Source organism: Condylostylus longicornis, unplaced genomic scaffold (assembly GCF_029603195.1).
Source record: "Condylostylus longicornis isolate FDR11 unplaced genomic scaffold, ASM2960319v2 ptg000048l, whole genome shotgun sequence".
Classification (NCBI taxonomy): Eukaryota; Metazoa; Arthropoda; class Insecta; order Diptera; family Dolichopodidae; genus Condylostylus; species Condylostylus longicornis.
Window position 1 is genome coordinate 6,246,013 of NW_026578017.1, and position 16,210 is coordinate 6,262,222.

A 16,210-nucleotide genomic window follows, 5' to 3' on the forward strand; every position below is an offset into this window, starting at 1 on the left:
CTTTTAAGTTAAACTTTTAATTCGCTTAGGAATTAAATAGTGTAGGTAATACGCAAACCTTAGTTATCACATCTACTCACAATATTTCATAATTTGCCTTATTAAAAAGTGCATTGTTAATAAATAAAATAGGCTTTCCTTATATATGGGTGCATATAATATGTAGTAAACATATTATTATATACGTATGTTTAATACATATTACATACTCCCATATGAATGTGTATTAGATGATTTTAACAATATTGAAAAAGCACAAAAAAAATTTTATTGTATAAACATATATTAAAGTAATAGAAAAAATTACATCAGGGATTAAGGGAATTCAAAAATGTTTCCAAAATACTCATAGGCTCCTCTCTTTCTTTTTTTCTTTTTTGTACTATCGTCCTTTCTATTTTTAGTTTTATTTTCATTTGTATTCTCTTAAGAAAGAAAGAACATTGAAAATAGTCATCAGATGATACTTTTGTAAGTGTTTACAAGATTTCCAACATAAAAAATACACCAAGAGCTGGCCGACCATCATATCAAAACCCTCTATAGGCTTTTATGACATTGATGATTTTTTTTTATTAAATTTGTCTAGGAAAAAGAAGTTCTTTATTATTATGAAGGTGTTGTAGCGAAATTTTTACTGCCTTGTAGTAGCAACAGAGTGGAATAAACAAAACAAAAAATTGGAAATATTCTTCTAAGAAATATAAGTAATGGTTTTTTAAAAAATAGAAAACAATCACGAGAGTTGTCTTGCTATTGACTTATTTAAAATGTACAAATCTGTATAATATATTATATGTACCTAGATATACTGATACTATATTTCATATACTTTTATGAAGAAATTATGAAATAATGTAGATGTTTGTACCCTAATAAAAATATCTGTGTACCTACATGACCAAGTGGCCAAAGGTGTATTGTAAAATAATATTTTTCCTAACACTCTACACATTTTCATATACACAATACTTTTTATTTTTGTTCAAATGTACAAAATGTACAAATGAATTAACAATTTTGCTATATTCGAAATGTTTATGACTGGAGTTGAATTGCAACACTTATTTATGAACATTATTACAGCGCCATTTTGACTATAGATACGTACATAAATATATATGGCATGACATATTATTGTGATTTGTGTTTATAAAAATCTGCCAAACTATTTCGTAAATGCCCAAACTTTTGGATTTTAAAGTCTACTCTTATAGCCTATGGGTGACACGATGGGTTTTTTAAACTGCAAACGAGAAGAAATCTTTTAAGTTTGGGTAAAAACCAAAATTTGTTAAAAATTAAGTAGGTTCGAAAACACAAATAAAAATAAAATTGGGTCAAACCAATTGTTTGTAAACAGCATTTTTCCATTCAACGGGTGAAAATAGTGCTTTTAAAAACAATCAATTACATTTTTTGAATCAATTCTATTCATATATTAAAATATTTCAAAAATTGCATACATCTAAGATGATATGTGGAGAAGATTAAAATAAAACAAGAAAAAAATGTAAAGAGGCGTTAACATGATGCTGAAATTAAAGAGTTTATTGCGTCATTAAAAAAAAAAATTATTTGTATATGTATTCATTTAATTAATTACCTTTAACTTTCTGTAAAATTTATAGGAATTTGGAAAAGTTTGAAGTTCCGGGAATATATGGTGCCGAAAATTCGAAATTTACAAATTTCTAGAGGCGAAATTTTGTCCCAATAAAATCAACAATTTATTAGTGCCTAGCAGCCACAAAAATTACCATAACTAGTGGTAAAAGGAAAAATTAAAAAAAAAAACGGTTTTAGATAACGGTAAATTTTAACGGCCATTTTGTTTTTTTAAAGTTTAATTGTGGTATACTGCTGTAGACATTTTTGTGGTTTCGGGGGTTATAATTTTAGAGAAGGCTTTTTATGTAAGCTCTGTATTACAAGCTTTTTATGTAAGCTCAAGAGTGTAGAAATTTTGTAAAAGGGCCCAGAGTGAAACTAATAAGCACTTCTTTTCGAAACTTTTTTGCAAAAGTTCTAATAATAATAAAAGATAAATGATGTTTTTCTTTTTAAATTCCCTTTACTTGTCTAAGTCTGCGTCACCCAAAAACGAGGTTTCTGAGTTCAGACATAATCACAGAGGCATTAGTAATTCACCAAATGAAGTACCTAAAGACCACATATATTATTTACATATAGAGGGTGATTCAGAACAACAACATATAGCATTGGTTAGAGGGTCGAAAATGTGTAAAACTTTTGTTCCGGACTAGGTGCGAAATCTTAAGGGTTTACGAGGTTCAGGGATTTTAACAAATTCTCACGAAATTTCTACTTATCCAAGTTTTTTTGATTATAACTTCCGTTCTAAAAAAGATGGGGACTTCAAACAAACAGTTTCTGAAAGGCCTAGCAAAGGGTTAATTTAAACATGTTACTTGATTATATATTTTATGTACTTTTGGAATACTAAGCATTTAAACTTTAGGCATAATAAAATTTTTCCTTATTTTATTTTTTCAGTTTTTTCTAACTAGAATAATTTCGTAAGAAATTTATTAAATCCTTAAGATTTTTGTTAATTCTAGCTGCTTAAATTTTAATTTAAGTCTTCAAACATCAAAAATTTTTTATGGTACAGAAGATATAGCACAAAAATCACAAATATAATAAGCCACAAATTCAATTAAAATTAAATAAGCCATTGATTAAACTAAAATTAAATTCAATTTAACATTTACAAACTCCATTTTGTATAAAAAAATTAAATTTTCCCTTTAAAAAAAATTTTTTCTATTAAAATAAATGTCAAAATTTGTATGGTATGTTTCTAAAAATTCGCTCCGGCTGGATAATTTTAATATCTTCAGATGCTAAATGGTGTCTAGATTCCGAAAATATTTTTTTCAAATTTTTAAATTGCACCCAATGTGAGAAAAATGCATTTAAAAATTTCAAACCATATAGGTACCATTTCTTATAAAAATTGGGAAAAATAAAAAACCTATCAATTTTCTTTACCAAGAAAAGTTTCGAAAAAAAATTTTTGATTACTAGATTTTTTTTTGTTTTTCGTAATACAAAATTCTGATTTTTCTTTTCAAAAATTTCAAATTTTTTAAAATCAATTTTTGTTTTTCAATTAAAAAGTTTGTATAAAATTTCGTTTGAATTTTATTATTACTTGTTACACTTGAATAAACCATTAAAATAATTCAGATTTTGTGAAAAAATAACGGCTCTTAAAAATGTCAACTGTTTTTTCGTTTTTACTTATTTTCGTTTAAAATAAATAACAATCAAAAATAGTTTTAAATTGAAACGGTTTTTGTTAAAACCATAAAAAATTTAAAATTTTTGAGGGCTTAAATTAAAGCGTAAGCAGCTGTTTTCTTTTTCAGAGCGAAAGTTATAATCAAAAAATTTGGATAAGTAAAACTTTCGTGAAAATTTGTTAAAATCCCTGGAATTCCGAAATCCATGTGTTTTGGCACCCAGTTCGGAACAAAAGTTTTACCATTTTCGATTCTCTAACCAATGATATATGTTGTTGTATACCTTTCTGAATCACGTTGTATATATAATATTAAGTTTTTGTTTCCAGAGAGGAGGCTTTAGAAACTGTAGGTATTTAAGGATGTTGTAATTTCAAAATAGAATATTTATTATATTTTAATATCAAATAAAATTTCAAATTTATTGTTACAAGTACTCTGTAAGCTCACCACAAAGTTTATAATAAACAATGGGTACACCTTAAACGGCTGTCACTTCCTTTGCCAGCATTTACAAATTCTCATGATTAGGTCAGCTACACTTTGTAAATCACTTGAGATAATTTTATGGTGTTCTTGTCTAAAATTTTTTCAAAAATATCCTACCAACGGTGTTTATATAAATGTTAAAAAACATATCCGACTATCAAAAACTACAAAAAATTGAATATCCTTATTACAAGTACTGAAATCATTGACAAAAAAAATTAAAATGCTATTACGTATCTCTATAAATAAGGGTTTTTGGATATCCTAAATAGCTTACAACAAAATTTCACTCTTCCGAATGAAACCGGATAACTTTCAGAAAAATAACAAAGAATTAAGACTATTAGGTCGTTTTTCTTTCATTCTAATGATCACAATTTTTATTTTATTAGTTTTATTTGATTATTTTCAATTTATTTTTGAAATCGGAAATGAGTATTTGTACATACATATATATATGAATTTTTATACATACAATAAGTACATTTATAAAAAATGAAATTTAGAGAAATTAATGAAATTGAGAGAATGCTGCCAGGCGGTAATTTAAATCCAATATTATTTAACAAATATCCAAACTATTTGGAAATTTTTTAGTCCCTCATAAGCTCTTGTTACTTTAAAAACTAGTTTTATTCAAATAAGCATTTTCTAATAACGAATTCACGGTTAATTTACGATAATTCCAAAATTTTGAAATATTACTTGGCTTAGTTTTTTCAAACATTTATGCTGTCTCTTTTTCAGGCTTTAAAACTCAATTTAAACGGATACAATAACTTCATATCAAGTTTGATAAGGATCTATATTAGTTTGCATTTTTTACTTTTCAAAATTGTTTTAGAACAGCTTAAAAATATTCCTAACAAGAGATTTAAAATATATTCCAGTTCCAAACGTATTAATTGACAACACCTCATCTTCTTAGTTTATTAATTCTTATAATTTTTATCAAAAATGAATCTATTGTCTAATGTCTAATTAGACATTAGACTAGACAACTAACATACGCAACTTTGTTTTATAGATTTCCAAAGTATAAATTTACTAGACAATAAAAATAAAAGCCTTAAGTTGGACTTAAGACTTGCAGGAATCTAAATTACTAAATTAAAACTTCTAAGTGTAATTCGAGCCATCGAGTCTTGATGAAACAGTTATGATATACATAGATAAATACAGTAGTAATATTCGAAGTTCAACCGTGAACATTGAATTATTTCGGCAACACACTCATAATTTTTAGTTAACAACAGCGAATTATTAATACAGTTACAAAAATTAGTTTATAATAGTCAGGGAAAATTACTTTTTTTTACCATTAGATATTATTAAAAATTATATGAATTATTTTTATTTTACGATAATAAAGCGAAAGTAATTTTAAAACTTTTATTAAAATTATCACTATTATTGTTCTTTTCTTTGAATACGAAACTAATTATGAAAAATAAGATAAATAAAAAATATAATTACATAAAAATTAATTTTATCTTTGTCAACATTCTCCTACCTTAGTTAACTTTTAAAAAAAAGACTATTAAAAATTAAAATGAATTAACTATTGCCGAAAATTCTTTTCCTTGGATTACATCCCGTTTTTATATCCTTATAAAGTGTAGAGATTTATGATTTTCCGCCACCATCGTACAAAAACTTTTACCGTTTTAATTGTGCTTGAATTTTTTTTTTTGTTTCCTATTGTTCTTTTTTATTTACTTTTATGAATGGTATTTAAAATTTCAAATTCCTTTCAATATTGAGTGTGAAAAATTGAGTATAAAATTTCTAATAATTTTGATTTAGTAAGCTTTTAATTTAAGGTACTCTTTAAAATATTTGTTACTGCAAGAATAACTCATTTATAGTAAAAATTAAAACAATTCAGTCTATTGTGTGGACTAAATACGGAGTTGTTAATCTACTACTCAAAAACATTGTTTTTTCAATTTATACTCGTTAAGGTATTAATACTTTACCGTTAGCATAATATTGAAAAATATAGAAAAAAAACGATATATTTAGTTAATAACAATTATATAATAATATTCGGCCATTATCGTGTCGAATTTTCTTGGCTTTCTCGTAATTTTATATAAAAAAAATACCTATGTTTCGCCTCATTTAAATTTTTTGATTAATTTGTTTAAGAGTTTTCTTAAAAATATTCGCTGCTTCGCTAAAAAAAACCTTAACTAAGTTTGTTAACACACAAGAGATTTTAAACTACTTTTACAACTGTTTCACAAAAAACTTCACCTGCTAAAATTGTATTAAATTTTTTTTTGCCCAAAATGATATCGAAAACAAGAGGGCTCACATTTTCATCCTACACAATCTAAAATTAAATAAAGTGTATGAAGAATCCTAGATTTGCAGGTGACAAACACATTTTACTTTTAATTTAGAAATAAAACATAGAAACAAAATAAAAAAAAAATAAAAATAAATAATGAGTTACCCATTAACCCTCCTTTTTATATCATTAAACAGCCATCCATCAACATAATTTGATACACATTCACATTTCGTATTTAATTTAAAAATAAAATTTTATATATCCAATTTTCTTTTCCATTTTACATTTTTTGTTTCTCTTATAAAAGAAAATTTAATTTCTGTTATTTGTTGACTGATTCAAATGTATTATTGTATGTATATGTATGTATGTATATGTTCATATTTGTCTCTATATAATTTTATCTACATAATGTATTTACATAAATCTTTCTTAGTTCGAAATTTTTTTCAAAAATTTTGTATACTTGCAATACAATACGACACAACAAGAAAACTGTTTATACATACATATGTATAAATAGAATAAACAAAAGTCCCTGATAATTTTGTATTTTGTTGAAATTTTTTAATAATTTTTAAAAAATACAATCTGTAGAAAAATTGAGATCTAAGGACGTTCGAATTGCTTCGTTCTCTACCTAATAATTTATTATAATTTTTCGAAGAAATACTTGGATTTCTCCCTTTATACTCCACATGATTATACTAAAATTTTATTCGTGTTTAAGATTTCCAATAAACTTATTAAACCTTCGATCCGAAAGGTTTTAAACTCTTCTCCTTTAATTTTCCTAATGTTTCCTAACGATGATCAGATGTTTGGCTTATTACAGCGGACGCGGAGCTGCCACAGAATTTTATATTTTTTTTTTATTTTGTTATGTATGCAGATAATTTTTATATAAGTATGCACATATATATATATATATAAATATTTATAGATACGAGTATAATAAGATAGTTAGATATAATAATTACCTTTAATATTGCGAATTAAAAAAATAATTAAACAAAACAATTTGAGCTTTTAATATCCTCCCAAATACCATTGTGTGCATAGGTAGAAATTGATAAAGTATTATGAACATAACATTTATCAGAACAACTTTTTTTTTTTAACTCTTTCCCTTTTCAGTTATTAGCTCACAAAATTATTAAAACTCAGGTTTTGAACCTTTTTCTTCTAAATTTGCAATTTCTTGGAATTTTCTAAAAAGGACCTTTTTCTTCTAAATTTGCAATTTCTTGGAATTTGCAATTTCTTGGAATTTTCATTATTTCAATTATGACGATTTCGGAATTTGAAATGAAGGACACACTTCCATTATTTTCTGCTTGGCCTCGCAAATGTCAATGGATCATTTTTCAAACGTAAACGTAGCAAACGACGACGGAAATATTGCAAATATTGGCTTATTTTCGACTGCATTTATACTATCATTCCAAAAGAAGTTCAGAGTTGGTGAGGAAAGAGTTGATCTTGCAAAAAATTGTCGATGTAGATGCATAATTTGTGTATTGTGTAATTGAAGATCGTGTTTAATTTACATGCATACATACAAAATAAAAGTTAATGTATCGATTCAAGTTAAAATCACCTTCTTGATTTTCTTTTCAATTTTACAAATTGGACATTACGAGTACTATGACAATGCTTACAGTTGTTTTTTGTCATTATGTTTCATTCTTCTAACATATTACAAGGAACGCCTGGGATTTATGGAATCTCATATCAACATATTAACATACTTATAACAGTAAAACGTCCCAAAAGTTCAAGTAAAAAATTATGAACGCACATATTTATACTATTACTTGCAGACGTATTCAAATTTTATTAAATTTTCATTCGCTGGTATCCACTTCAATTCTTCATTTACAAGAATGAAATTTTTAATGTTTATGATGACGATGATGATGATGACACTATGTCAATTTTTTAATTCAAAAATTGCTCTATTACTATTCGGTCCACTTATACTTCGCAATTTAATTTTGTAATTAATAACTTATACAGACATATGAACATATGCATACACATGTATTACACAATAATACATGTGTGCATGAATAATATTTGTGCTTATATAATAATATATGTATACATACTCATAATATTATTATAATGTATATTATACATAAATAAATATGTGAATGTTTGTATGTATATGACATTATTCAATTATAAAAACGAAAAATGAATGAACCGTTAAGTCTTTTAAAAGTGTTTTTATGTCATGAGGTTTGTATTTTAGCAAATCGTTCAAGCTTATTTCCAAAAAATACAATGCTTTTTATATACATTTAGTATGGATATATGTGTATATGCTTTAAAATTATACGATTTTAATGTCATAACTGTTGGGAAGAAACAAGTGTAGTATATACAGTGTATTAATTAACTTGTGGTGAAAGTTTACAAAAATATTCCACAATAAAAGTAAAGGAACCTTGAAGAAAATTTGCCTCCAATTTTATAGTCCTTTGATCAATTCTGATTAAAGTAAGATTGTAAAATCACACTTTTCCCCGTGACAAATGAATACGTTTTTTTACTCGTAGGAACGCATGTCTGAAGGGTATACTAAATTTCCCTTACCGTTTGTAACGCGTACTGATTCGGGTAGCTGCCATACAACTTCAAGAGTAGTTTCTCCATATCTTAGAAAATATTGAAAACACAGTACTGAAATTTTGCATAAAGTAATATGGTAGTACGACAAATAGTAAATTTAAAAAGGGTAAAGGGTAAAGCGGCTATTCATAGCAATATTTGACAATTGACTACTTCGTTAAAATAAATTGTCATAAATTTGAATTTTTAGTAATTTCACGACCTATCGAAATCGGGAGAGGCAGGTGAAAATTTTCTGATTGAAAAAAAATTTACAAGTTTTTATCTTAAAAGGTGTTTTGTAAACACACGAACGGATGGACAAATGGATGGACGGAGAGAACAAAACTATCCAGCATTTGTTTTCGAATTTTATTAGGCCCTTGCTTTTTTATGCAGGTTTTATATAAAAAATTAATTGAAAAAAGATAAACATACTTAAATTGAAATCAGTCGCAACAACATAAATATTTTGTTGTTCATTTTACAAATATCCATACTATTTCTTTTTACGAGAAAATAAAAATTACTAATTATTTTTTTTTTAATTTTACTTTAATTTCTAAATTTACAGAATAGTATTTAGAAAAAATTCTATGTAAATTATATAATTTCAATGTAATCTGTATACTAAATATAGATGTAGTATACATTTATTTTATACACGTATGATCAGAACAGAGGATTAGTGTTAAATGTTAATAACATTTTCATTCTTGATTATTACTAAACTGTTCAAACTAACTTCAAGAATATTACGAAAATGCTCAAACATTTTGAAAGCATCAATGCTGACACCACATAGCTTTCAAATCGTATCCCAATGTTTGACCTAATGACAATGGCGTTTCGCCACAATTATTTGCAATTTCGATGTCAGCATAATTTTCTAAAAGTAATTTCATTATGTCTTCGTATTGATTCTTAACTGCAACAAATAACGCTGTTTCTTTTAATATTGTTACTGTGTCAACGTTAGCACCATTTTCAAGTAAAATTTTAACAATTTTTAAATGGCCATTTTCAGAAGCAACAAACAGCGGCGTTTTGCCTTCATAGTTTGCCGAATCAACTTTTGAGCCTTTTTCCAAAAAAAATTTAACTATTTCAGCGTAACCATGTCGAGCTGCTATAAACAATGGTGTTTCTTCATAATTGTTCGGTAAGATACTAGCATTTTTAGCAAATAAAAATTTTACAATTTCAAAATGACCTTTTTCAGTTGCTATGAAAATTGGCGTGAAAGAATCCACATTAGGTAAATTTATATCGTTCAAACATTTAAGGGTTAAATACTCTACAATGGGCAAAAATCCATTTTTACATGCGACAAATAAAGCAGTTTCTTCGCTTCTAGTTTTTTCACTTAGGGCAGCTTTTTTTTCAACTAACAATTTCACAATATCAAAATGGCCACTTCCAGCTGCCATTATTAAAGGAGTCTCGTTATTAAAATTTGTCTCATCGACATTTACTTTTTGTTTCAATAATAATTTTGTTATTTCACATAAACCAAATTTTGCAGCTATTAAAAGTGGCGTTACCCCAAAATAGTCTTGAATATTAACATCGGCTCCGTAATTTATCAAAAGCTTAGCTACGTCGTAATAGCCATTAAATAGAACTTCTAAAAGAAGAAAAAAATTTGATTTTTTATTCTGATTTATAATTTGTGAGCCACGTTTTAAAAGTATTTTGGCAATATCATAATATCCACGAAAAGCAGCAACATGAAGAGCATTTTCACCAGTCCATGTTTTTTTATTGACATCAACATGTTTATCAAGCAATAGTTTAACTATTTTGAAGTGCCCATGAAAAGCTGCTAAATAAAGGGGTGTTTCACCATTTTTATTTTGCAAATTCAAATTTGCACCATTTTGTCTGAACTTGAAAACATAATTAAAAGCTCCTTGTCGACATGCTTCAAACAAAGGTGTCTCGCCATTGCTGTCTTCCATTTTAATGTCTGCTCCATATGCTAATAAAGTTTTTACAATTGATTTATGATCGTACTTAATTGCTAAAGAGAGTGGGTTTTCATTTGAATTATTTGGAGGTATTCCTGCTTCTAAAAGCATTTTAGTAACGTCTAATCTGCCATCTTTCACTGCAACTAAAAGAGCACTTTCACCAGGCTTATCAAGATCAATATGCACATCTTGGCCTAAAAACATTTTCAAAGCCATCAAATGGCCCCCCTTTGCAGCAGCAAAGAAAGCTATTCGAAGTTTTGTTTTATGTATATCAGCATGATGATCTACTAATAACTCAACTATTCTTTTGTAATTATTCGAATTCCTATTTAGAAATGGATGATTTTCGGTTTTAATGATGCGTCTTAATGATCCTTCATAGTTCACATTGTTTGAACAACAAAATCCATATAAAAATTTTCCATAATAAATTTTGATGTCTTCGGCCGAAAATTTTTCTAATTTATTTACGTCTAAGTCAGAATTTCTTTTTATTATTAGCCGACGATTTTCTGTTCCATGCAGTAAAGCTACTAAAAGTGGTGTTTCATCAAATATATTTGAACGATTTAGTTCTGGTGTCATTTGAAGCAGTAATGCAACAATTTCTGGATGACCATATTCAGTAGCTATGAATATAGCATTTTCTTTGAATTTGTTTAACAAACATATACTAGCGCCTTTACCAATTAAATATTTAACAATATTTGTATATCCTTCTCTAATTGCCAACATAAGAGCGGAATCACCATTATTGTTTTGTAAATTTATTTCCGCCTTTGCATTCACTAAATATTCAACTATATCAAAATGACCGTATTTAGCAGCAATGTGCAAAGAATTCTCTAGACTATTGTTTTGTGCATTTATATCAAATTTACCATGACGTAAAAGCAATCTTATAATATGTGAATGTCCAAATTCAGTTGCTACACATAAAACTGTGTTTCCGAACTTATCTCGAATTGAATCTAATTTAACATCTTGTAATAGAATTTCAACAATATTAAAATGTCCATAAATAGTTGCAATAAGTAATGCTTTTTCTTGCGCTTCGATGAATTCATTGCGTTGAAAATCATTTTCCTGATTTAATAAAAATTGCAAAAGCTCTGAGTTCCCGTATCTAGACGCTAATAAAAAACAGCTTATAACATTGAAATCTCTAGCATTATTTATTTTTCGAACTTCTTCCTCTGAACAAAACTCCTTAAGAACTCTGTTAATAAGCCATGGTCCTTCTTTAGAAAACTTGACTTTAGGAATTTCAACTTTCATATTAGTATCTATAAATGCTCTTGGCAATAATTCATATTTTGAAATACAACTCTCACGTAAAAATTTCGCTATATCATCATTTCCTTTTTTCAAAGCAATATATATAGGTGATCTACCCCATACATCTCTACAATCTATGTTCACATTATTTTCTGTTAAATATGAAGCCATTTTTATATCATTATAGGTGGTCACATAATGTAAAATGGAGGTCTCATGCTCATCAATTTGAAGTTCATTTATGCAACGTGATCGCATTTCATCAGTTAAATGACTCAAAAAAAATTCGACTATTGCAAAATTACCCTCTTGTGTTGATAATTCAGTTATTTTGGTAATTAAAGAATAGTATTCCTCCTACAAAAAAAAAATTAAACCAAAAATATTATTTTTTTATTCGTGCAATTTAAATACGAAATTTGTAAATTTGATGAGGGTTCCATAAATATTATTAACTTTGTACTTTTACTTTAAATTAGCTATAACAGTTCTATTACCTATTGGCTTCTGTCTTCAGATATAATAAATATATAATTCTAAAATGCTTAATAAGGCAGAGTTAAATGTTTTTTCATAGTTTTCTTCGCACAACTTGAACAGTTTTTATTGAAAATTTCCACATCAATTGAATCCATATTGAGTTCACATAACTAAAACTTAAATTTCATGAATGAAATGCTTCTTAAGCTAGCTTGTTCTGCCATTTTTGATTATTATTCGGGACACAGTATGAAACTATTTTTAGGTAAGAGTAACAATAATACGAAATTTTTAACTGAGCAGAATCTGCAGGATGTAGAAATTTTCAGTAACAATACAAGTCAAATAAATGAATATGATATTTAACAATATGTTTTGGCTCATTTTCTACAATAAAAAAATCAAATTAATATTATTTACCTTTTTAAGTCTTCTGTAAATTTTAATAACTAATAAACTTAAGTTATTCTTTTCCAGTGAATCCTTTTTTAACCATTCATTGAAAAACATTCTAAGATTAATATTTTTAAATTCAACAAAAATATTTGTGATGAAATATTTGCTTATTAAAATATCTCGACTATTTTCTAAAGATTTAATGAAATATTTTAAAAGGAAGTACTCAGCTAATGATAAGTCCAAGAAAATTGGTTGATTAAGAAGAACTTTTGCTATTATATTGTAATTGTATTCATTATATGTGAAATTTCTTATAATATTTGTACCACGATTTTTTCCAAACAATTCATTTAATTTCATATTTCGCATATCTCTTTCATTAAGTAACAACAAAACAGCCAACATTTCATGATTTTTCTCAAATTTCAAATATAATTCATCAACAATTGTATCGTTAGATGATTCTAATGGTAAAGATTTAATTTGAAATTTTTTTGTAAATAAAGTTTTACAAAAAATACCGTATAATTCAAAAATATTGAAATCATCCTCTAAATTTTTATATTTAATATAATTCTCATGATCAATTGTATAAATCGAACAATACATATATATTATAAATGAGAGACCAATATTCAAAATGGCTTCTTTTGTAGAGATTTTTGATAGTGTTTTAAAAAAATTCTCTTCAAATTTCTCATAGTTTTGTTTTTTATTTTCTAATGAAAAAAGTTTTCCTATTGAAACCTTCCAAAATTCTGATAACATTAATTTTTGTTGTTCATTCTCAAATCTTTTCAACAAATAAACTATATTAGAACCAATGTTTCCAATTAATTTTTCAACTGTTATTGGTCTTCCTGTTATTATAATGTTTGTATTCTCGAAGAAACGTAAAATTTGTCTTATTAGAAAATAAAAATCAATATCATAGCATCCAATATTGTCGATGTCATGAAAAATTATAAAAATTCGATTATTTTCTAAATGATGTCTCAAAATTTGTTCATTAAATTCATAAAATGTACCAGTTAATTCATTTTTACACAAATTAATAATAATTTCAATTAAATCATGTTTCAATATAAATCTCATATTCATTTCATTAAATTTTCTTAATTTTTTTAATTCAATTATTGATTTTGGATTGCTCAAATCAACACGAAATATCCACTTATAACGCCCTTCATCGCGACAATAAATTCGAAAATATTTTAATAAATTTGTTAAAAGTACTGATTTTCCACATTTTGTTGAACCACTTATAATTGCAATATTCTCTTCATTATTATTTATTTCGGTAAAAAAATTTCTTTCAGCTATAATTTTTCCATTTGGTGTAATCAATTTTCTCGGTAGAGAAAAATTCTCCTCATCATTACTTGAAGTCTCCCCTATACATAAGATATCAACATTTTCCATTAAATGAACTAAAATTTTTGACGTAATGTATTTTTCACATAATGCTAAATCTTCTTTATACGGAAATAATGAATTTAATGGGATTTCATTCCCTTGAAAATTAACAATTCTATTCAGAATTACTTGACGTGACTCATAGTCCAAATATTTGTATTCGATGTTATCGTTTATTATTTTGAAATTTGTTTCATATTTATGTTTTGAAATTATTAACAATTTGCTATGACTGGTCATAACATTTGTCAAATCATTTGCTTTTGAATCTTCAGTATCAATTTTACTGTCCATTAATAAAATTGTAATTATATCACGAGTTTTTAAGTAATTTTTAATGAAAGATTGCAATTTTATTATTTTTAAATCTTTGTAAGGTAAACAAATGACATTTTGATTTAATTTGAATTTCTCAGCTATACAATTCCATATTTTATATTTTGTGATACTTGAATATTGTGTTATAATTGTAACACCCTTTTTTTTGCTCTTAAAGAAAGTTTTCAAATTTTCAATGAAAGGATCTGTTGTAAACTTTATACCGTCATAATTTAAATTTAAAAACTCTTTTGAAAATAGTTCCTTCATTTTAATTTCGTAAAGCATTTCTTTCTCACTTGTGCTATCACGATTTTTATTGTCTTGCATTTTGACTCGTTATAATTATAATATTGATGCCAATAAGTTCTATTTTGTATTAATTAATTAAAAATTGTTATTTAATTATTTGAAGTATAAATGATATTTGCAGTACCCATTTCAAAATAACACTGATTTGCTTATTTAAAATTTATAAAAATGATTCAGGAATTGTAAAATATTGTCGAAGTGAAAATAATATATTCAATTCAATGTTGTATGTATGCAAATTTTAACCACTAAGTTTTCATTTTTAGATTTGAATTGAAAATTTAAATGCATAAAGTGTACTGAACAACGCTTGGTTTCCTTAAGAATGAAAATTGTAACTGAACAACTGTAAATTAAATTCTATTTAAGCAAGGTCGATATTATAGTAAACTTAAATTAACATTGTATAATGTAAAACATTTCGCAACAAATGATATCCAATTTAAACTGTATTTAAATTAACTATTTTGATAAAATAGGAAGCATGTGTATACGTATGTATGCAACTTTGTATTTTTATAATCGCAAACTTCTGTGGGAAAATACAAAATGATAGTTTAATAAAAAAAAAACAAAATTAAAAGTACGATAAACAAAAAAGCTTTCTTTTCTTTTTGCGGAAGAACAATAATGTTGAGGTGTTACAAAAAGGGCTAAATAAATTATATACTGTTTCACATCGTTTAAGACGAAGTTTTATTCAAAGTTAATAATATATACATACATTAGTCATTCAATAATAATTAAACTTACGGTATTAACACAAGGTATAGAATAAATATTCGTATGTGCAAAAGAGGAACCTCTGTTACAAAAACCTTTGTTACTGGATTCTCCCTTTTTATGAATTTTCCTATTGCCGTCTCTTTCCTCTCTAGCTCATTAATTTGTGAGTTACTAGAAATATTGGGCAATTTAGAAAAGATTTGAAGGCTTCCTTCCGTAAATAATATTTTCATTGGCTATCTTGGGTTAAAGAAATATTTTTTCACGAAATCTTAATGGTTAACTTGTGAGCTTTGTATGAAAATTTTTTTACATAATTTTTACCGACCGTATTGTGTAAACAATAGGTAGGTGATGTGATGGCAACAAATTTTGCATATCGAGTTTTCGGTGGGATTGCACTTCCCCATAGTAGGGAAGTGTAAATAAACTATTTTTAGCAACCTGTCGGTCTGTCGGTCTGTCGGTCTGTGTGTGCACGCGTGTATCTCAAGTTCGGCTGAACCGATTTTGATGAAATTTTATATGTAAGTTTATTTCCATATTGGCACGGATTGATCAACTTTTTAAATATATCAGGCCTTGGGAACTGCACTTTTTAGTGGGCGTGTTTTACATTTTTGAATATTTTG

General features: G+C 26.4%; 1 protein-coding gene across 1 annotated transcript; it reads right to left on the reverse strand.

Moving 5' to 3' along the window:
* Positions 1–9,351: 9,351 nt before the first annotated feature.
* On the reverse strand, positions 9,352–14,516 carry LOC129610824 (ankyrin-1-like). The gene is made up of 4 exons (XM_055523570.1): positions 14,456–14,516; positions 14,189–14,320; positions 13,203–13,270; positions 9,352–12,284 (listed from the first exon to the last, which is right to left on the reverse strand). The coding sequence occupies exons 1-4, from the start codon at positions 14,514–14,516 to the stop codon at positions 9,459–9,461; spliced, it is 3,087 nt and encodes a 1,028-aa protein (XP_055379545.1). The 3' UTR covers positions 9,352–9,458.
* Between the last annotated feature and the right edge of the window lie 1,694 nt (positions 14,517–16,210).